The sequence below is a fragment of the Ruditapes philippinarum genome, unplaced genomic scaffold (assembly GCF_026571515.1).
Source record: "Ruditapes philippinarum isolate M1 unplaced genomic scaffold, ASM2657151v2 ctg1649_1_1_1_1, whole genome shotgun sequence".
NCBI classification, from domain to species: Eukaryota; Metazoa; Mollusca; class Bivalvia; order Venerida; family Veneridae; genus Ruditapes; species Ruditapes philippinarum.
Genome location: NW_026860787.1, coordinates 189,027 through 213,004, shown reverse-complemented (window position 1 = coordinate 213,004; position 23,978 = coordinate 189,027). Strand labels below are relative to the sequence as shown.

The 23,978-nt window shown below is 31.8% G+C and overlaps 1 protein-coding gene across 3 annotated transcripts; it reads left to right on the top strand.

Annotated features, from left to right (window-relative positions):
* Positions 1 to 1,109: 1,109 nt before the first annotated feature.
* LOC132713401 (poly(ADP-ribose) glycohydrolase-like) lies at positions 1,110 to 23,610 on the top strand. 3 transcript variants are annotated; one of them, XM_060695981.1, is made up of 19 exons: positions 1,110 to 1,266; positions 6,022 to 6,093; positions 7,070 to 7,145; positions 9,899 to 9,921; positions 10,760 to 10,844; positions 11,774 to 11,837; positions 12,743 to 12,841; positions 14,978 to 15,094; positions 15,801 to 15,959; positions 16,588 to 16,680; positions 17,718 to 17,878; positions 18,393 to 18,475; positions 18,996 to 19,138; positions 19,418 to 19,565; positions 20,180 to 20,258; positions 20,433 to 20,541; positions 20,919 to 21,027; positions 21,217 to 21,348; positions 22,910 to 23,610. In XM_060695981.1, the coding sequence occupies exons 2-19, from the start codon at positions 6,036 to 6,038 to the stop codon at positions 23,215 to 23,217; spliced, it is 2,046 nt and encodes a 681-aa protein (XP_060551964.1). In that variant the 5' UTR covers positions 1,110 to 1,266; positions 6,022 to 6,035; the 3' UTR covers positions 23,218 to 23,610. The 3 variants fall into 3 exon arrangements, with proteins under 3 accessions (XP_060551964.1, XP_060551967.1, XP_060551966.1); XM_060695984.1 differs by having other exon boundaries at positions 22,045 to 23,047; XM_060695983.1 differs by lacking the exon at positions 1,110 to 1,266 and adding an exon at positions 1,291 to 1,498.
* Positions 23,611 to 23,978: the final 368 nt, after the last annotated feature.

Below are 23,978 nucleotides of genomic sequence, written 5' to 3'. Positions count from 1 at the left end.
AACAAGTTAATTTGTTTAAAACATCTATGTTTTTAACTTACACATATATTCATGTATCTGAACATGCGTGTTCGCTTATAATCGTCAATAAAACGTTTCGCGATCCATTTATGCTTAAGACATATAATTACAAAATAAAATTTATCTTCATTATTAGAAGTGACAATAAAATTTCATATTGCTCAGTATAGTTGTATGCATCCAAAATGTCCCCCAAATAACAAGTTCATTAATTAAGTACACATATTGTGTTGTATTGCCTGAAATTGTAACTGTAACGTCTGCTATATTATAGCTGTTGGGCAGCATGGGTAGATAGATTAAACATGTAATGCAGCTGTTGGTTTATAAATCTATTTACTGATGATACTGCAAAGAGGTGATGTGATGCCAGGTGAATTTAGGCGGGGCTCATCAGCTACTGACTGATACAAGCTGACCAATAGTGAGTCAATACATTACAGTAATGCAAATGCAAAGTCATGTCTCTTTAATAATGAACGAATTTATACTCCAAATTAAACATGTACATTTGTAGATTAAAAATCACGGGAATTTGTAAAAGCAATCAAAAGTGTATAATACTTTACAATGTACATTATAGATGCGTAAATCTTTATACTATTTTTAGTATTTTAAACGTCTGCCATTTTTTTTATAATACCATCATTAGTAATTATTACGGCACATGTTTATACAAAACGAGTTTTTACAATGACTATTATTATGGCAATACTCATTCTTATACACTATGAGTTGAATTTATATATTTGCATTGGAATCAACATAGGTGCAAGTTTATATTTTGCAATTAATTCAGTTTACATACCATTTATTGTAATATATCATAGGAAAAACTAAAAGGAAATAAATATAGGAGCACATGTGATGTACAGGTTATATAGAATTGGGCTCTTGAAATGCTCATGCCTGATCATATTAACTTGCGCTTAGTGAAATTTACTACAGCGTCTTTACCGTATAATACGGGATAATGTCCACAAAAAATTACGTTTAAATCATTCACCTCGAAAAGATTTATTCGGAAACCGGGCCAGAATTTTTTCCCATCCGAAGATTGTCTCTAGAGACCGGAGACCGGATCGGTGATAGTTTATCAGAATAATACCATTGTACGTTGCGATAGCTTAACTGAAACTAAACAAACCGAAAGTCAGTAGTGCAAAAGATAAACCAACGGATTGTTTTTCTGTCATTCGAATTCCATACAGACATTCATTGATGTGCTATTAACTACCACCAGAGGTCTGCTTAGAAGATACTATAAATGAGACTAATTATCCATTTTTAATTTATTTTGTGGTGCAAATTCGGATGAGCTCAATTCGGATACTATGGTGTTATGATTGATTTGTTGATATGTTTTGTTTTTGTTCTCCAATTAATCTCCTTATTTTAATTAAGCGGACATAAAAATGCGATTTAAAATACGGCAATTACTTCTTCCCGGCAGTAACAACTAGTACTACATCAATGTGTACAGTAACCTAATTAATTAACTTTTTTTAAATAATTTGTCATCATACTTACTCGGTGTTTTCATGAAGCTTTTTTAAATTGTCATTATACTTCAGTGTTTTTTTTCTTTATATAACTACTACCCTAAAACGGTACTGTTCCCAATAGAAAATAGACATTAAAATTCCAAATTTCCAATGTTTAAATTCCCAAAATGGCTGTTCAAAATTTCCGCAATGCCAAGAGATTTTTCTGAAATCATTTAAGTCCAACATATTCATATAAACCATCACTCAATAGTTCTACCAGGACAGTGGAAGCTGTTAGCTATCTTTATTCATGATGACTGTCTTATTTGTAGCTGAAAAAATGCATAAAAAAATTCCCAATTTAAGTTAAAATAACGCATTTTTTCCCAATCAGTCTGGTACCGGCACCATCCCAAAAGTAGAGAAAAAAACACTGTACTAACTCAGTGTTTTCATGAAGCTTTATATATTACATCGAGAGGAAACTATGATGTCATATACTTTTAATAAATCAGCAATTAAATTATCCCACACATTCACATTTTTGTTAAATTTTCTGATACTGTGTTCTGCCATCTTGATAGTCCTTATTATAAGACCTCTACGTAACCTATTTTATGTTTACTGCGAATTCACTTATATTCGTGGGCATGAAATTTCGTGGTTTTATCAAAACGGGCATTTTCGTGGGTTCTTAAATTCGTGGATTTTCATTTTCTTGTAAAATATTTAGTAACCTAATGCAAAGTTATCCGAACATTTTTACTAACAGCATGTACATATCTTTACGTGTCACACAGAGCTTGTCAATAAATTTAATCCTTGCCTCTGGGCATAACTCTAATATAGCACAGTTACTGCCAATAATTGGCTGCAATTAATACATTTATGTGACATGATATGAACCTCTATTACACACACTGCCCCAGTAATTCGCCAATGTAAACATTGCATAATTTATATGACACCTAACACGTTTTAACCAGCGAGTTTAAAAAGTTTACACCCTGTATTGGTCTTACCATATTTGACAGTAACTACACGCAACGTCACAGCGACTGTGTAAACTTACATGCATATAAATTAATCTGAGTAAATAACACAAGTACGTGTGGATCTAGTAAAAGTCGACATTAATATCAAAGACTTTTTTTTATTAAGAAGAGCAAACTGACATTTTTTTATAAGCGCTAATTAATTGGATTGCCTTGGTTCCCATACATGTATTTACTCGATTATGTCAAGTATTCTAACAACGATCAAGTGTGTATATATATGCGACCGACATTTGTGACAGTAAATTGAGGACATAATTATAATCGAGTTTTTTTTCAAGTTTCTTAAATATTGCAAACGGATTTAATTGGTCACTAACCTGATTATCTGTACTGTATGTATATACATTTATTTCACGAAAATCGAGTGGAAAAGAGCCGACACATGTTTGTAATATATAGAACAGAGATAGGGTAAGAAGTATTTGTTGGGATAAAATTTTGTTGGATCTTAAATTCGTGGATTGACCCACCCACGAAAACCACAAAAATTCGTGCCCCACGAATAATAATGATTTTACAGTATCCTTCATTTATCTGATATTTTACATTTTTTCATTTTCCATGTTAGGTTAGGTCTAAACAGAGTGTACATAGCAAACAATTTGACATTAGACATTGATTTACATTGTAGATGTAATGCATTTAAACGATTTAATTAGTAATTATTTGAAAGAAATTGAATATCCTATGAAAGATTAATGCAAAATGAACATGCTGCAGCAAACTGAAATGAAATTTGTCACCTTACCTAGGACGTAAGAAATGTCAGATAGCACAAGTGCATTTCATACAAAATAAGTTCTGAACATCAACAACAATGTTGTCTATGATTGTCATTATCAGGCTACAGTAAAGGATAAGTTCACCACTCTATCTCTTCCTTTTCCTCTCAGCATTCTGTAGCAGAAAACTAACTTGGCACATTTTTGTTCGCCTTAAAGGGCGACCATTAGGGATTAGTTTTTGTCCGGCTGGTGTCGGCGTCCCCTAAAGCTTGTCCAGAGCATAAACTTAGTCACTTTTTGGATTGACTTCAAACTTTGGTATGCATGCTTCTTTTCAATTCATGAAGTTGCAGTGCACAATAGGACCAGGTACTCTGCACTTTAATTATTTGAGTTATTGCCCTTTGTTAAATTTTCATACTTTAATTTTGTCCAGACCATTTCTCTTCAACTATAAAAGCTTATGGACATGAAACTTCATATTGATGATAGATTTCTCATTAAGAAAGAAGTTGCAGTGACACAGAATCGGTACTCTGCATTTCCTAATTTTTGAGTTTATTTCCCTTTGTTAATTTTCATACTTTATTTTTGTCCGGGGCCATTTCTCCTCAATGTATAACAGCTATGGACTTGAATACTTCATAGGGTGATAGATCTTTCATTTAAGAAGAATGCAGTTGCACAGGAACAGTACTCTGCAATTTCTTTATTTTTGAGTTATTGCCCATTGCTTAATTTTCCATACTTATATTTTTGTCCAGGCCATTCTCCGAAAAAGTATAATAAGCTATGACTGGAAACTTCATAGGATGATAGATCTCATTAAGAAGAAGTGCAGTGCACAAGAACCGGTACTCTGCATTTCTTATTTTTTGAGTTATTGCCCTTTGTTAATTTTCGTACTTTACTTTAACCAGGTCATTTCTCCTCAAGTATGAAAGCTATAGACATGAAACTTCTTAGGATGATAGATCTCATTAAGAAAAAGTGCAGTGTACAAGAACCGGTACTCTGCATTTCTTATTTTTGAGTTATTACCCTTTATATATTTTCATATTTTATTTTTGTCCAGGCCATTTCTCATAAATTATAAAAGATATGGACTTGAAACTTCATAGAATGATAGATCTTATTGATAAGAAGTGCAATGCATGGAAACTGCTGCTCTGCACTTATTATTTTTTTAGCTATTGCCCTTTGTTAGTTTTTGTATTTCATTTTGTCCTGGCCATTTCTCCCCAATTATATTGTTCACAAGGCGACACATCCGACTCACGGAGTTCTAGTTGTATTTCAAGTTTGTTTCTTAATTTATTTTGAAATAAGTCTAAAGTTTGAAAATATGCACTGTATGGAAACTGAAGTGGCAGGCATTCTCAAAATGGGGTCCATAGGTTTTATGTTTGATACAGAATGAAAATTTTCAATTACTCCAGAAAATCACCTTTTCTTGTTTGTTTGACTGAAACCTTTACTTGCTTTACTTGTAAAAAATTTTCACACAGAGATTAGCTCAAATTCACTTCAATATGTGCGGTTTTTGCTGGTGCTATTATAATGATATAAAGAATCATTTTAGGCAAGCCCCCAATTTGAGCTCTTAATAATGTATATTGCCTATACAAACAATTATCGCTTCAAGTTGCTTACAGTATACACCTTTCTTTGTACAGAAAATACATCTCTAAATGCACTATATATTTAAAACATAACATAAATAGTATTATGCTGTAATAGAAAATTTTTATTACCCAAAAATGCCCAATATTTCCCAGAAAAACCCGGGTTTTCCCAGTATTACCTGCTGGGCTGGGCAATACTCATAAAACCCGGGTTTTTGCCAACCCTGCGCTGATGCATAAATTGTATTGCACCAGCATGTATTGTTTCAAGATCGAAACATCAGTAATGAAATTTTAAATCAGGGTTCCAAATATTGACCAATATAGAAGTGATTTTGAAACTGTTATTTTGGTGATGAAATAAAAGTATATTTTTCATTGCATTGCACTTATTTAGACATGAAATTCTTTACTTTTATAAATTTGAATTATGCTACATCTTTTTGAAACAATTAGTTTTGACGTTGAAAAAAGCCTTGATAATATACATTTAAATGGTAAAATGTCACAATGATGAATATAAAATGTATTAACTTTTTCATGGCTAATTATTTGGACTACCATCTTGAATGCAAAGAAAATGAAAAATTATCACTATATAGTATTTGCTTATATGCTAAAATTGGATAAAATAATAATGCATTGAAAACTGAGACAAGTACACAAATTCTATATGTTAATTTTTTTTTTTTTAATTTCATAATCTCACAACATTTCGACCTGTTGCAAGAGGGTTCCATGGATCAGTGAAATGTCTTTTTAGCATCTAAGGAAATTTATTTAATTAATTGATAAAACATTTTCAGATCTTCCAAAAATCATAAAAATTATGTTCAGCAACTCAATGTGATTTGGCTCAAATGTTTACCTTTACATGGTGATGTGCAGAACATATGTCCACTCCTGGTTAGCTCATGATTTAACTGATATAAGTTAATGAGAATTATGCATAGTTAATGAGAATTATGCTTGTCCAGTAAGTTATGTAAATGTTTTATTATACATCAGACTTTACTTATTATTAAAGCTAATCATGAATATGTATATTACTTCTAAATTTGTTATTTACCTTATTTCGTCTTCATCAGTTTACTTTTTTTTCCAGAATTTATCATTAGAATGAGTGAGCCGCCACTAAAGAAAAAGAGGACAATTCTTGATTTTTTCTCTGGAAAAGGCAAGTATGAAAGAGTATAGTAAACAGTAAACACAAACAATAATTATGTATATTAATAGGTATACTGGGATATGTGTTTTTATCAGTTAAAAACTTACATAATTTTTCAAGGTTTTTAAATTGCAGAAATACTGAAATAAGACCAATGCTACATTGTAAGTCCTACAAGTGTTATTGTCACTGTTTTATTTTAATTTCAACTCATTTAAGGATGAAATTGATTAACAATTTTACTTTAAATTGATTCTAGATAATACACCTAACATCAATTCAGTAAATGAGTTTTAAAAAAATGGGGCGTCCGTGGCCGAGTGGTTAAGGTCGTTGACTTCAAACCACTTGCCTCTCACAGCTGTGGGTTCGAATCCCTACAGGGACTTTGGATTCTTTCATGTGAGGAAGCTTTCCAGCTAGCTTATAGAACGTCGGTGGTTCTACTCAGGTGCCTGTTCGTGCCTGAAATAATGCACTGAACGGCACCTGAGGTGTTCCTCCACCAGTAAAGCTGGAACGTCGCGATATGACCTATACTGTGTCGATGTGATGTAAAACCCAAACGAACAAACAGTTTTAAAAATGATCTTTTATTATAATATAAATTTATATTTTGTTACTTGTCTGTTTTGAAGAAAAAGTCCAGCTATTATGATTGATCCTTTGTAGTTGTTGCCATGCTTGTGCAAAACTTTAATTTAGCCCATTATTCAAACATTTAAAAGTTACCAACATTTTTGAATACTTGCTTACCATAACAAGGTGCAGTTGTTAGACATGAGGCATAATTCTGAAAGCTATATTTTTGGATATATGCCCCTTTTTAACTCTGAATTTTTTTCAAAATTGGTTATTGCCCTCATTAGACTAGCATTAACATCACATTTAATGCTCTTGTTATTTAATAACTTTATTAGTTATACAATATTGTACCTGTTTATAGCATTAAATTTATTTTTCTTTGTAATAATTTTTTTTAAAGGTAATAAAAAAAGTCGAGGAGAAGGAAAGAAGGTAGATGTAATGGCAAGTGCAGCCAATGCAGTAGACAAAAACAGGTGAGTGTAATTGTTATACAGGCCTAGGTAACATAAATAATATTATTATTACATAGAGGATATTTGTTTAGTTCAGTGTAAGATCGGAATATATTTCACCTAGTGAGCACCAAAAGTTATATATCACGAGTGGCGCAGCCACAGGTGAAATATGAACTTTTGGTGTTCACAAGGTGAAATATATTTTGATCTTACACTAAACTAAACAAATTTTCTTTTTATTACATGCAAAGAAACGTTTTAAAAAGAAATTAAACATAATACTGAATGAAAAGCGCGCCAAATAATAATATAAGGTGACGTCATTTACGACGTCACGTCATTAAGTTGGTACCCAGTACTGTGCACGCTGGTATTTCACTGAAACAACGTAAGGGGCTTAAATTCAAAACAGTGAAATTATCAAAGTGGTAATTTCACTGTTTCAAACAGTGAAATTACCAGTTTTGTATCACTGATATATTTCTATAAACCACCGAAAAGCATGTAATAAATGTATTATTTTTATTATTATTATTATTTTTATTTGTTGTCAAAATCACTTTCAAAATTCTATATCATCATGTAGCAGATTACATTCTTTGTTCATACCAAAAATATAATCAAAAAAGATTTACTCTTTGTTTATTCAATGACATTTTCTTAGTTATTTAGACATTATAGCCATTATGTACAATTTTACATTAAGTATATTTTGTTTGTCACGAAAGTATGCATGATTTAAAGTGGATAGAACTACAATGGGCACATTTTCCAATAGTATTTCAAATGTTGATAAAAATACTAGAAATGAATCATTTGGATTTTGATTATTGTATATAGAATACTGCTTGCAAAAAATGTTGATAAAGTTTTAAGTGATTTAGAATGGCCATTTATGTAATGAATAATAGTAATTTGTTGTAGAATACTTAATTTAATTATCTGTTACATAAATATTTTGGTTCTTGTATCTTACACTTGCCATAATTTTTTGTGTTTTTTTGTTGTTATACCCCCACCACAAAATGTGGGGGGGGGGCTATAATGGATTCGCTTTGTCGCGTCCATCCGTCGGTCCGTCCGTCCGTCGGTCCGTCTCCATTTTCATGTCCGCTCTATAAATCCTATACCAATTGAAGGATTTTCTTCAAACTTGGCTCAAATGTTCACCTCAACAAGGGGATGTGCAGAACCCATGTTGCCCATGTGTCAGCTCAAGGTCACAATTGAAGGTCAAATATCAAACAATCAAATATTAGACAGTATGTCGTGTCCGCTCTGTAAGTCCTACACTAATTGAAAGATTTTCTTCAAACTTGGCTCAAATGTTCACCTCAACAAGGGGATGTGCAGAACCCATGTTGCCCATGTGTCAGCTCAAGGTCACAATTGAAGGTCAAATATCAAACAATCAAATATTAGACAGTATGTCGTGTCCGCTCTGTAAGTCCTACACTAATTGAAAGATTTTCTTCAAACTTGGCTCAAATGTTCACCTCAACAAGGGGATGTGCAGAACCCATGTTGCCCATGTGTCAGCTCAAGGTCAAGGTCACAATTGAAGGTCAAATATCAAACAATCAAATATTAGACAGTATGTCGTGTCCGCTCTGTAAGTCCTACACTAATTGAAAGATTTTCTTCAATCTTGGCTCAAATGTTCACCTCAACAAGGTCATGTGCAGAACCCATGTTACCCTTTTGCCGGCTTAAGGTCAAGGTCACACTTGAAGGTCAAAAATTGACTTAGAAAATGTTCTTAAATTTTAACATGTATTTGAATATTTCTGAAACTAGAAAAGGTATTTGCTTGAAACTTAAAATATATATTAAGTGTCACAATTAAGATATGCAGGTCAAGTTTCATAACTCTGTATTGCATTTTAACAAAGTTATGCCCCTTTTTAAGTCTTCAAATTTACATTAACCAAATATTAGACAATATGTCTTGTCCGCTCTATAAATCCTATACTAATGGAAGAATTTTCTTCAAACTTTACTCAAATGTTCACCTCAACAAGGTTATGTGCAGTATCCATGTTACCTTTGTGCCGACTAAAGATCAAGGTCACACTTGAAGGTCAAAAATTGACTTAGAAAATGTTCTTAAATTTTAACATGTACTTGAATATTTCTGAAAGTAGCACAGGTATTTGCTTGAAACTTAAAAGATATATGAGGTGTCACAAATAAGATATGCAGGTCAAGTTCAATAACTCTGTATTGCATTTTGACAAAGTTATGCCCCTTTTTAAGTCTTTAGATTTACATACAATCAATACTAGACAATATGTTATGTCCGCTCTGTAAATTCTATACTAATGGAAGGATTTTCTTCAAACTTTACTCAAATGTTCACCCCAACTGGGCTATGTGCAGAACCCATCTTACCCTTGTACCAGCTTAAGGTCAAGGCCACACTTGAAGGTCAAAAATTGACTTAGAAAATGTCTAGTACATTGGGAAAATGAAAGGTTATTTGTAACTGTTTCGAACATGATTTGACAATATATATTTATACTAATACCTGTACAATTAGTCTTTTTTTCACCAGAGATAATTTCTTTTTATGTATATGTATTTGTGCCACTAAAGTTATTCTCTTAACCACCTTTCCAAGTCGTCTTCTGTCAAGGACATTGGTGGGGGTATGAATCGCATTCAGCGATAGTTCTAGTTATGTCTGCTATCAACATAATTATTCATTGTATTACAGACCTTTAATTATAGACTAATTCACTTCAAATTATATGGGTTTTTTTCTGTTTCAGTTCCAGTGGAGCAAAAACAAAAGGTAGGTAATTGTATAGTCTTTCAAGTCTTGCAAGTTGTATCCTTAGATTTTAACCTGCACCAATTGCTTTATACTATATACATCAATATATTTGCAAGTGACATAACTTTGAAATCAGTTTTCTTTCTGTAATTTCCCTTTTTTAGCAAATTGAAAAAATGTACAATTTATATGGTTAACCTATCCGGTAAGTTTGATATATTTTACATCTGTATCAATGGCTTCATCTTATACATATATTGTAATTTGTAGACTATGACCTAGGTTAAATTACGTAATTGTAATGTTATTTCCCTTTTTATTTGCCTATTTGAAAAAACAGTTCACATTTCTGGAATAGCCATGGCAGGCAAGCAGCATCATTTCTTGTCCAAAGCATTTCTTTCATATGCATAAAGGGATTTGGTGTTACTTGACTGATACAAGTGATACATAGGACCATTTAGTTTTCATGAATTGTGGGATTTGAGGGATTCTTACTAAAATGTACACGGTCAAGAGAGTGAGTGTTTATACAGGGAAATCCATGTCCATATGTGCAAAGTCAGTCACTGGAGAGTATTGAATGTCCAGCTTTTTTCTGGGGTATATCTTTTACATGCATAGAGGGATTTCAGCATTACCTAATACAAATGTTCACCATCATTAGACATACTGATGCATGTTTGAAAAAGGTTGATAGGTGAAGGTCATACCTGGAGGTTAATGAGGAAAAAGTTGTCCAAAGCATTTGTTTGGCATGTGATGCAAAATCCTGGAACGATGAGCAAACATATATATATATTTTTGACAATGGCACCTTTGTTTTACTTTGAATAAAGTCTTGATTTAATTTTAGTTACAGATGATGAGGTACCAGGTACATCAGCTGCTGATACACATGTAGAGGAAACAATTGTTATAAATGACTTTGATTCTGAAGAGTAAGAAATTCATTATGTTGTTTGATATGTTATCATACCCCTACAAACAAAGTTTCAAGGGTGTATACTTGTTTCAGCTTGTCCTATGACTAGTATGTCCACACCTATAAAATCATGTGAATGAAACCCCCTTATTCACTTGATGGATTTCCTTAAAACCTATGTTAACTGTTTGTACTAGCATGTAATTGTGCAATCATTTGTGAATTGCTCCCTTTCATACAGAAGTTATCACCCTTTTACTTTTCTTTTCTTTAAAACAAATTGGGTACAATTTTGGTGATTACTCCACCTCATACAGTTCTTGGTGGATTTCCTTGAAAGGTTATATACATTGTACTAGAATGAAGATTTGCATAGAGCAAAATATTTGAATTCTTCCCTTTCATACAGAAGTCATGGCTGTTGTGACTTTAATTAAGAATTTGCAGGTAGAAATTATCCATACTGTATAAGCATGTAGATGAGTATTAATACAATTATTATGATTATTATGGCCCTTTGACTTTTATTTATATTTGATCGCATGAAACTGATTTTGTATAATATGTGTGTTTGTTTTATCTCATGGGGTAGACATGTTGATTGTTTTTTACAAAATTGTGTCAGTAGAATGATGTGATTGGAGATATCTTCGATTGTATTAGTTTCATATATTAAAGATGTTGGTCAAAAGTTTTATAAATCATACCTATGGGGTAAATATTGGCCTGTCCAAGGGGTTACTTAGTTTATATTGACCTTTACATATTAAGGCATTCATATAGCATACATATAGCATACATCTTGCCAAAAACTGCATTGTGACATATTAAAATATGACCTTGATTTCTTTATTAATATTTTTTTTAAAGTTTTAACATTAGTATTTTTAGTTTTTGAACTTATACAAGACCGTTAATAGATTATGTCAATATATCTTAATATAGCACACTGAAGGATATTCCAACTAAAAAACCAAGCCAATGTAAAGCTGGTAGTCAGGCATGGAAGGTAAGTTATAGTTATTGTCAGTCATTCAGTCATAATAACACTCCACAGAAATCATCAGGTTAAATGGGATGATACTTGAGGTGAATATTTCTAGTCTGTTGTATATCTGGATCACAGGAACTGAAATAAAATAGAATAGAAATGAAGCATTGTATAGTGTACCTTCTTCAGACTTGTTTATCTCACTACTCCAGGTAGTACTCTTGGTTGCATTGTACTTCATTTTCTTACATGAAAAGATCATATCCAATTAGGCTGAATTAGCATATGTAATGATGGTGGTTCTACTCGGTTGCTGCTTGTGCCTGAAATAATGCATAATGAGGCACTTGTGTCTTCCTCCACCAGAAAACCTGGAACATCATCATATCACCTTTGACTAGAGGTAGGAAAAAGTTAAAAATCTTGTTGTATATCAATTATATAATCTAGTTGTCTGGTGAATAAAGCTCTACCAAGGTTGTTCTAATCATGTACTTTTAAAAGGCCCATCATGACACTCTACTTTATAATCAATAGATGTGTCTCTTTTTGAGTCTTTGTAAATATTGAATGACTTGTATTACTGTATTGAAATTTTTTCAGATTTTCTTTCCTCAAATGAGATAAAGTGTGATATCTTATTTTAAGTATTTTTATAAAATGTACTTGTTACTTTACTGATAACAATATTTAACTGAAAGAGATTTACTGTTGTACTTGTAATTCATTGAAACATATTACATTGCATGTCAAAAGTAGGATAATCATGTAGTACGGATACAATCAAAAGTTATGATAACTTCTCATTAATCAAGTGCTTGAAACAGGAAAACTCAAAATAAGGAAGATATGAATGTACATTTGTATTGTTTTGCTGTGATGTTTGATGAAGATGTATGTTATAACTGGGATAACTCTTGCAGGGAATTCCTTTAAAAATTCTGGACAAGTTAACTGATATGGATGAGAATCTGGGACCACTACATGGCACAGACAACCACAGGGTGCTCTTTAAAACACCTGTAAGAAAACAGTTCTTGTACATTACTTTAAATATGTGCTACATCAAGTTTTTTTAAACTATTGGAAAATTTATGAGGCATATTTGAATTTTTATGCCTCTTTTTGTCCCCCACCTTTTCGAAGAAAAAAGGGGGATATAGAAATAGGCTCTGTCCGTCTGTCCGTCCGTCCGTCACACTTTTGTGTCCGGTCCATAACTTTGTCATTTATCAAAGGAATCTGAAATAACTTGACACAAATGTTTTTTATAATAAGACAATGTGTCATGCGCAAAACCAGACCCCTACCTCCAGGGTCAAGGTCGCACTTGCTCATTCAAGGTCAACATTGTCTATTTGAGGGTATATGTCGTGTCCGGTCCTTGACTTTCTTATCTTTGAAGGGATTTTGTAAATACTTACCACAATTGTTCACAATAATAAGACGATATGTCATGCACACAAATGGGCACCTACCTCTAAGGTCAAGGTCACACTTGGAGGTCAAAGATTAACATGGTCTGTTACAGGGTATATTTTGTGTCTGGTCCATAACTTTTTCATAGATCAAAGGATTTTGTAAATACACAACATGTACTTGCCACAAATAGTCACTATAATAAGACAATGTGTCATGCACAACACCTGCAACCCTACCTCCAGGTTCAAGGTCACACTTTGAGGTAAAAACAACATAGTCTCTTTTAGGGTATATTTTGTATCCGATCTAGAACTTCTTTGGGATTTTGAAATAACTAGGCACAAATAAGCACAATAATACGACAATATGTCAAATACAACACTTGCACCCCTACCTCCAAGGTCAAGGTTACATTTAGAGGTCAAAGGTTAACAGAGTCTGTTATTTGGTATATTTTCTTTCCTGTCCATAACTTTTTCATCAAGGGATTTTAAAAATACTTTGCACAAATAATCACAATAATAAGACTATATGTCAGGGGCAAAACATGGGTCTCTACCTGCAAGGTCACACTAAGAGATCAAAGATTAACATAGTCTGTTATAGGGTATATTTGATGGGTGTCTGATCTATAACTTCTTCATAGTTCAAGGGATTTTGAAAATACTTGGCACAAATAGTTACAATAATAAGACGATGTGTCATGCTTAACACCTACACCCCTACCTCCAAGGTCAAGGTCACACTTAGAGGTCAAAGCTTAACATGATAGATTTTTAAATTCCGTGTTTCATTTTATTTCTTTAATGAATTTATTGTTGCATTTGCAGATCTAGCATTGATCATAATTTTGGACATTAAGTCCTTAGATCCATACCTCAATCTTTTGAAATAGCACAAGCTTATGCTTCATATAAAACTTACCCGAGGCGGGGGACGTTGGTAACTCAAAACAAGAATTTATAACACGAGTTGAAAAAAATTATATTATGTGAGCCTCTGGCGAGCATAATATTATTTTATTCAACGAGTTCAATAAATTCAGTAATTGACTTAGTTTAACATAATATTCTATTTATCACATACCCAAAATAAATTATTTGAATTTTCAATGACACATTTATAACATTTAGCATGTCTTAAGCTATGCTTATATAACACAAATGACATCATGTTAAAATATATGCACAGTCGTGCAATACCATTTTTATGGAGTCGCAAAAGTGGCAGGGGCATGTGATAAAATATGTGTATTTGATATATGTGTTTAATGTTTAAACATAATCTGCCGTTTAACGATATTTTAGGTGTATAGTTTGAACTTTTAGAGCACAAAATATTTGAGTTTTTTTACAAGCCTTGTTTAAGCCATGGTTACAGTATATCTTGTCAATAAGATATATATACAGGATAAAGTTGCTGGAAAAAAATCTTTTCTCACTAAAAAGTTCAATAATTTTATGAGAACAAGTACCTATAATTGAGCCGCATCACGACAAAACCAACATAGTGGATTTGTGACCAGCATGGATCCAAACCAGCTTGCACATCTGCGCAGTCTGATAAGGATCCATGCTATTCGCTTACCAACTCTATTACAAGTGGAGAAACTGACAGCGACCAGCATGGATCCTGATCAGACTGCCCGGGTCTGGATCCATGCTGGTCGCAAACGCACTATCTTGGTTTTGTCGTGATGCGACTCAATTGATTGTAATGATCATTTTCCATTCCAGTTTAAATATGATGGTGTAAAGCCACCTACTCCTTTCCCAACTTACAAAGATAAATGGGATACTAACTATGTGAGAATGCCTTGTTCTAACCTTAGTGAATATCCAACTACTGGGAAGGTAAGTACTGTTTAAACAGATACAGTATATTAATGGTGTTCTAGAGAACATTAATTTGTTAGAATGTGTGAGAGGTAACTAATATGTTTAACTAATTTAATAAAATTATAGAATTCTATCACAATTATGAATATGAATTATGTATCAGGCAACTGTTACCTAGAGCGTTATTACAGCATCTACACCGTAAACCAAAATTATAAATTGATCACTGATTCTAAAATTATTCAATTATCTTTTAAAGCTAAGAATTTATGTCAAAACTGCTTATTGAACATGTTGAATAGAATGATTTCAAAACTATGAAAGATATCACAAAACTTTGAATACTTGATCATCATAAAAAGGCACAGTTGCTTAACAAGGGACTTTAATCTGACATCTATATTTTCATTCAGAGTTATGCCCCTTTTAACTTAGAATTTTTGTCAAAATTGCTTATAAAGAATGATTTTAAAGCTATGAAAGATATCATGAAACTTTGAATACTTGATTATCATGACAAAGCACATTTGTATGACAAGGGACATTTTCCTGAATGCAATATTTGTAGGAGTTATGACCCTTTTTAATTTAGAAGAAATAAAAAATTTGGTCATTGATAGTCATTACCCTTAACAAAAGAGTGTTAATACCACATGCAGTACTTTGTTGTTGACATTGGTCTGGAAGGATCTTTCTATTTGTGAGATTTTAAATTTTACAGGATGGGGGTCCAAAAGTTTTACGTCGATGGGATATGATACAGGAGGCATTGCTGGCTGATATTCCTGGACCATATGAACTAGAGGAGAAAATTCTCTCATACAATTCTAGATATTTTGGAAAGTGGAATTTTAATGTTCTCCATTCTTTCTTTGTTGAGGTGAGTGATTTAATGTGGTTACATTTTTGAAATGTGATGAAGTAGCTACCTTTGTATAATTTCGTTATGTTATATAAGTCATTTTGCTGAAATATATTTGATTTTTGCATACTAAAATCTTGTTATTGAATTGTTTTGAAGTTGGAATTGACTATTGCATGTGAAAGGGATACAAATATCAAAATACTAACATTTAGAAGCCAACAGTACAGTGTCTGACCATGAATTCAACCATACCTGCTGGAGTCTTTGTTCTTGTATGAATAAAGCGTTTAATGATAAGAAAAGGAGCATTCCATTTCCTCTACACCAAAATTATATTTCAATAGCTAGCTTTACTTTTTGAAGTAGAGTAATGTGAAACTAATGCCATATGTCCATGTTAGTTATTACTTTATTCCTTTTATATCATTGCAACTGGAATACATGTGTGTACTTGCTTTCTATTTAAACCAGTTTACATGGACAGGTTTCACTAATATTATTTTTTGAATGGTAAACTTATACCCTTTTTTCACTATCAATATCATGTACTCAATGAAAGTGTGTTTTGTAAATGCATAATCTTACATATAGTGTAGCATGAAGAATTACTGTACAAGAAATATATGTTTGGTTTTTGTTTCAGAATATAGATAATGCTGAAAGAAATCATTTCTTTAATGATACATTGAAGAAGATGGCAACATTAGCTTTACAGTTACCCCATTTATGTACAGCAGTAAGTTCTTAACATAATGTTCATCTTATAAACTCCTACAATATCGCAATTTTGTTTTAAATTACATTTTACCATGCTTAATTTCATATTACAAAAGACTAATAAACCCCTCTGTAAGTAAATAATGTAGAATATGATGTCAATTTTGTAAAAATAGTTTCTTCAATGATAATAACCATATCATAAATAATAAGAGGATACTTTTTCATTTGGGTGCAATATGGAATATATTTTCACTCAACATGATAAAATGCCACATATTTTCACGAGCCGGGACGGTGAGTGAAAATATGTGGCATTTTATCATGTTGAGTGAAAAAATTTACCATATTTCACGAAAAACGAAAAAATAACCTTTTTATTTAATTTCACTATCAAAGAAAAATGGTTACGAACCCCATTGCTTGCTACGCAGCTGCATTTGTACAGCGAGCAGAAATATATTATTGCGTCTTATTTTTGCACGCGATATTTGGCGCTACATTGTGATGTCACGTAAACAACTCTTTAAACGTCTGTAAAGCGTAAATAACTGAATTAAAGATATTGGTGTTCGGATTTATTTTCTTAGTTAGATCATTTTCTATCATACTAAATAGTTTTCAAAGCCAAATTCAACAAAAAAGTTGTTTTGTATTTATCAGATTTTTCAAACAAAATGGCGAAAGAAGTCCCTTAAAATAAATATGAGTTTTGACTCCACCCACTTTCATATTTATATTTCATATTTATTTTTAAAAAATATGAAATATATTTGACTGATATAGCACTGTATTTTATGGGTAAAATTAAATAATTATCAGTATTTTGGCTGTTATGATGAATTATCCATCAAATGTGTAATGTGAATACTTTTTTGTTTGTTTTATTTTCATAATGCTGAGTATAGGTACTATAAATTTGTTGATTTTCTATGATATATTATAATAAAATTTGTAAGAATTTATACTTATAAATAGTTGAAAATCAAATTTAAATGTGTAATATGTTACACTTGTGTGATTTTAGTTTAAATGATGTTTTTGTTTTACCTTCAGCCTATTCCTTTGTTGAAATGTAACAGAAATTTTAGTGTTACTTTGAGTCAACAGCAGATAGCCTGTCTCCTAGCCAATGCATTCTTCTGTACTTTCCCAAGACGAAATGCTAAATCTAGAACATCCGAATATATTAGATATCCAAACATCAACTTCAACTCGTTAGTATAAATTCTATTTATTCTTTACCTTACCAAATTTGTGACATGGACTTCCCTTTCTTTTTCTATTGATATTTTGAGGGTTTATACTTAAATGAGAATATTAAAGATAAACAGCCAGCAATGTTAGAGTAGGGTCAGTATGCTGACATGTACAGTCTGATCTGATTCTACAATGGAGACATAGGCATGGCATTATACCTCTAGCAGTTACGGAGTTATAACTAAATGAAAATTGAATTGATTATTTTGTTGGTATTCTTTTAAGAAGTATTTTATGAATGAAATAGTTTGTATGTAGATTTGTAATATATATACTTAGTGTTAAGTGTGTTCAATAAGTTATGAAGGAACAAGTTTGTATGGGCACATATGGCCATTATGTGACCACTAATTAAAGGTTACTATGACAGCACAAACTTAGGGCATACATTGTACATGTATAATGCTTTGACTTGAAGAGCTTTTGTAATCATATAATTTATTATAAATGAAAATATGGTTTATATTTCAGATTATTTATGGGCCAGCCATCCTATGTCAAGTTTGAAAAATTAAGATGTATTATCCATTACTTCAACAGAATTTTTAAGAAAAGTATGTTTAATCTGTAGTTTTGATTCCTGTAATTACTTTTTTCAGTAATTTTTTATCATCATTTAAATTGGAACTATTTAAATTGAGTTAAAATTCATTTTAGAATTTTAAAACAGAGAAAGATAAATGTTGGTCAGGTAACAATTACTTAAAGCCTGGTCAGACTGCACTGTCGTACGTGCAGGCTTGCTGGGTATTGCAGTGGTGTCAAAGGATTTAATATTTAAGTTTCAAGCATGTATCAGTTAGATTTACTTTATTTTAAATTGAATTTTAAGTTGGTTTCTTGTAGTTTTCTAGTATACATGCACATTATTTTCTTTCTTAAATGCAGTCATTCTAAAATTAATTGATAAAGTAAGTAGAGGAGTTTTCAATGTAGATAATCAGAAATGACTACAAAAAAAAGATGTGTAATACACAAATTTCTTACTATGCGATAGCTTAAAATTATTTAGAAATAGAATACAATAAAAAATATTTAGTTATAAATAAAGATTGAAAATTTCTCTGTCTTTAGTGCCATGTGGAACTGTTACATTTACAAGACAGTGTATTCCACAAGATAAGATGCCAAACTGGGAGAATGATGACACACCGTTGCGGGGTTTACATGTATCATCTGAGGGAACTATAGAGGATGATGGTTTGGGACTGCTACAGGTACATAGCTAGTACAAATAATCATAATTTTTTACAGGTATTTCACAGGTATCTGAAATGAAAAATTTTGGAGCATTACTGGAACTAATATATGTATGGATCCTGCATTTTGTTTCAGCAACTATTAGTTTAAGAATTTCTTAGCATTTAGAACAGTAGTTTTCACCAAAGCGTACATATATTTGATTATATAGATACTTATATATATAATTTCATAATCATATTTCAGACAATACATGACTAGGAAATTATTACTGTACAATTTGTGACTTATTTCAGGCTGACTTTGCCAACATGTATCTAGGAGGTGGGGTATTAGGGAATGGTTGCGTTCAGGAGGAAATACGGTTCTTGATTTGTCCAGAGATGATTGTATCACGACTGTTTACTGAATGTCTTAACAAGAATGAATGTCTTTTAATGAGAGGTAACTCCAAATTCTATTTATACAGCCACCAAACATAGTCGTTTCCCAATTATTTTTCTTTAAAATCGTCAGGATAAAAGGCTCAGTAGAAACAAAACTAGTATAAACTTTTTACTTGTTTGCCTAGAAAGAGTCATAAAAATTGCATTTCCTGTAAAACCAGTAAAGATATTAACTGTTAAATTTGATAATATATGAATGTATGAAGGGTTAGAAATAATCTCAATAAAATAGGTAGAATATGATGATATATCTTTAATAGGTAAAATATGATGATATCAGTATGATAAGTAGAATATGATGATATCACTCTAAGAGGTAGAGTATTGTGATATATCTTTGATAGGTAGAATATGATGATATCATTATGATAGGTAGGATATGATATCATTATAATATTTATAATATTGTGCTATCACTTTGATAGGTAAAATATGATGATATCACTCTAAGAGTAGAATATTGTGATATATCTTTGATAGGTAGAATATGATGATATCATTATGATAGGTAGAATATGATGATATGAGTATAATAGGTTGGATATGTTTTGGATGAATTATGGTGATATAATTATAAGTAGAATCTGACTTGACAGTTTGGTATTGTTACAGGCTGTGAACGATTCAGTAACTATGATGGTTATGCTGCAAAGTTTGAATGGAAGGAAAATTATATTGACACAACTCCTAGGTATAAATCTGACTTTTCTTATTTTATATTCAATGTAACACATCTATAATTATTAAATATATTTACATGTAAATGTTTATAAGATTTTAAATTTGGTCCTGGCATTTTATATATTATTGGTTATGTTGAAAATTTGCTACATTTTGTGTTGACCTGATACTGTACATGTTACAGAGATTCATGGGGAAGAATTAAATGTGAAGTAACAGCAATAGATGCTCTTGTTATACATGACTTCAGATCTCAGTTTCAAGTAGCAACAGTGAAGAGAGAGTTAAACAAGGTAACTTCATTGATATAAGGCATGTTGGGTAAATGAAATAGTGATATTTAAAGTCCACTATTTCTAGATAAACTAAACAATTGTTAGGTTTGTTTTTTATTGGTTTTTGTTTTGCCTCAAAGTAAGAAATTCATATTTAATTTAATCATATTTGAATAGTGTATAAGTGACAAGACTAAAAATTATTGCACAAATTATTCTTTACGATTACCACACATAACAGAGGAGCCAGTTTTACAGTTCCTTAATTGACTTTATATACAAACATGTAGCTTTATAGCTTAATATTGCTATACTATTTGACATTCAAAATTTTAATTGACAACCGTGACACATTCTATACTTGAAGTGCTCATTAACAAGAATACATATTGTAGGCATATTGTGGGTTTGCCTATCTTGGTAAGAAGACAACTGATACATTACCTGCAGTATGTACTGGTAACTGGGGATGTGGTGCATTTGGGGGAGACAAACAATTAAAAGGTAAATTTTCTCTATATAATATTTTATAATGTTTGACTGCTGAATTGCTTGTATTATTCATAAATTAATTTTAAGTCTGGTAATCTATTTAATTGAGATGGAAGAAATCCACATTTTAGAAAATAAGTGCATGTGTTTGGTATAAATAAATCAGTAAAATAAAGGATAAAATTTATTGTTTAATTATAGCTTTAATCCAGTTAATGGCAGCAGCTAAAGCGGGTCGTGACCTGTGTTACTTCACGTTTGATGACGAGGGTTTGAGGGACCAGATTTTTGCTATTCATAAATACCTTACATCAGATAACATGCTCAGAATAGGTAAACTTTTCCTCATATAGTAAATAAAATAAAGCTTATGTATTAGATATACTAGTCTATTTCTAGTCTATGTGTCTCTTTCATCTTGCATGTTAATGTTTGTTTAATGAAAGTTGTGCTAAACTTGTAATAATTAAAACTTGTCAAAATGCCAACAGTATTTCTTGAAAAATGTCATTGAGAATTAAATTTTAATAAGGATAAAAAAGAAAATTTTGAAGTAAGAATCTTCATCTTTGAACCATTTTTGCAGTACTAAATCCTTTTTTTTTTTCAAAGAAACATTTATGTTGTATGTTTCTTTCATTTTAGAATACTGAAATAAATTCACTTGACATATTGATGTAGGTAACTGACGTCTGTTGCATTTGCTTTTTGTTAAGCATTTTTCTATAACCATGCTTTCAATGAAGAAATTTCCAGCTTCTGTTATATTAAAGTTTAACTTTGTTGGTGATTTATTAAGGATTATATGAGCCGTGTCATGATAAAACCAACGTAATGGGTTTGCGAGCAGCATGGATCCAAACCAGCCTGCGCATCGGCACAGGCTGTTCTGGATCCATGCTGGTCGCAAATGCATTATGTTGGTTTTGTCATGACGCGGCTCATATCATATGATATTTAGTGCAGAATTTACAGTGAGTAATTAAGTCAATATCTGAGATCCTGATGGTATTCATTGGTCCATTTCAGGGGAGATAATGGCAATGTTAGGACTATACTATTCTGATGTAGTGAAGCATTCATCTGGGAAATATGTTAAACATGAACTCTTTGAATACATTAAAGTGATTTTTAGTGTTAATTCTGGAAGAAACAAATTATCCAAAACTGTTCCCCATAATCCGGGGCATGTCCAAACTCGACATGGGCATGGTAGGCTCTCCTATACCTATCCTGGTCATCATAACACCCGCAGCAGACCACACAACCAAGGTCATGGTCATCATGTTGGTTCCAGGTTGTGGAATGAATTTTGATAAATAACCTCTGATATCAGTGATATATCGGATAATAAATAAACAGATTATGTCTTATCATATCAAAAGACCTGCTGTGAATATCTTTAATAACTAGTGATTTATTTCCATTACATGTCAGTATTTAATCTTCTCATGACAATGTCGACAATTTATGATGTGTATATATCTTTGAGAGAGAACTTGTTGGAAAGAATTTGTTATAATTAAAAAGTAAACATATGTCTGACTATATTCACTGTAGACCTTAAATGTACATTCAAAATAATTCTGAACTGGAATAAGGCTTGTGATTCTGTTAATTGAATTGGATGTTACTGAATATGACTTAGTGTTTTCCTTACAAAGCTTGTCTTCAAACTATGTTCAAAATAAACTCACTTATAATATTGTGAACAGTGTATTGTGATTTATGAAAAGCCATTGGGATAGTTTTATGTGTAGCATTGTTAACATAGTTTATTGTGTTTTCTCCCTTTAATGCGAGAATAATTTTGATGTTGAAATTTGCTTCTGCAGTGACAATTATTCTCAATGTGGAAATGTTTCTTGTATTATTTGAATATTTTGTATTAAAGGTGACCTTCTAAAACTGATAGAACAGTATAGGAGAAATGTGCTGCTTAAATCCAGATACAAACCTGCCCTCAAGTTATTTGGCTATATTAGAAGTGTATTTGATGGTGGACTAGAAGACACTGGAAGTGAAGACAGTAGTCAGAGTCTGGAGATGCAGCGACTAGATCAGGAATATAACACACAGGAGGAGGCCGAGATGGGCAGTGAAGAGTTTGTAGAGGAGGGAGATAATCCAGACGGAACCAGTTCAGAGAAGACTGCATTAAAGAAACAAGACTCTCTAGATTATAAGGCCTTAACTCCTTGAAATAATTGTTGATCAATGAGTTGGTCTATAAATTTGATGATATACTTGAAAATGAGGACACATGTTTAGTATGAATGTGTAGATATTTACTATCTGAAAGATGAAGTATAATTAGAAGTATTGATATTGTATAGATTCCTGTGAAAGGTCCTTGTTATCATATAGAAGTATTGTAGATAAAGACTGATGCATTTGTACATATTTGGAGTAGAAGTATATTTATTAATATGGATTGATTTGCTGTTGTTAAGCAGGATGAATAAGTTTGAGCTTCACTAAACATTTTAATCAAGGAGACTTAGCTGTCCCAATGAAATGTTCATGACATTTTAGTGTACACAGATTTAGTGCTGGACAATAATTGTAATTTTCTATTACCCAAGTTTTATTTTGGATATACAGTTGACTCTCAATAAGTCAAAATCGCTTTACTCAAAATACCGCCTTAGTCGAATAATTTCTAAAGTCCCGTCAAATTTCCTTCTTTATCTTTGTATTTTAACTCCGCATAGGTCAAATTTTGACTTACCGAGACTCCTGTTTAGTCGAAAAGAAACTTTGGTCCCGTCAATTAAAGTCCAACATATTTTCATCTCAATTAGTCGAAGTGTGAAAACAGACGACTGATCAAAGGTCGGCGACATCAAGGTGAGATGTTGTCACTCGTGATTTACACGTTTCATAGTTATTTTTAATTGCCGGTCATCATGTATTATTAACATGTTGTAAAAGTGACTTAAATCCGTTTCAGGACTTAGAAT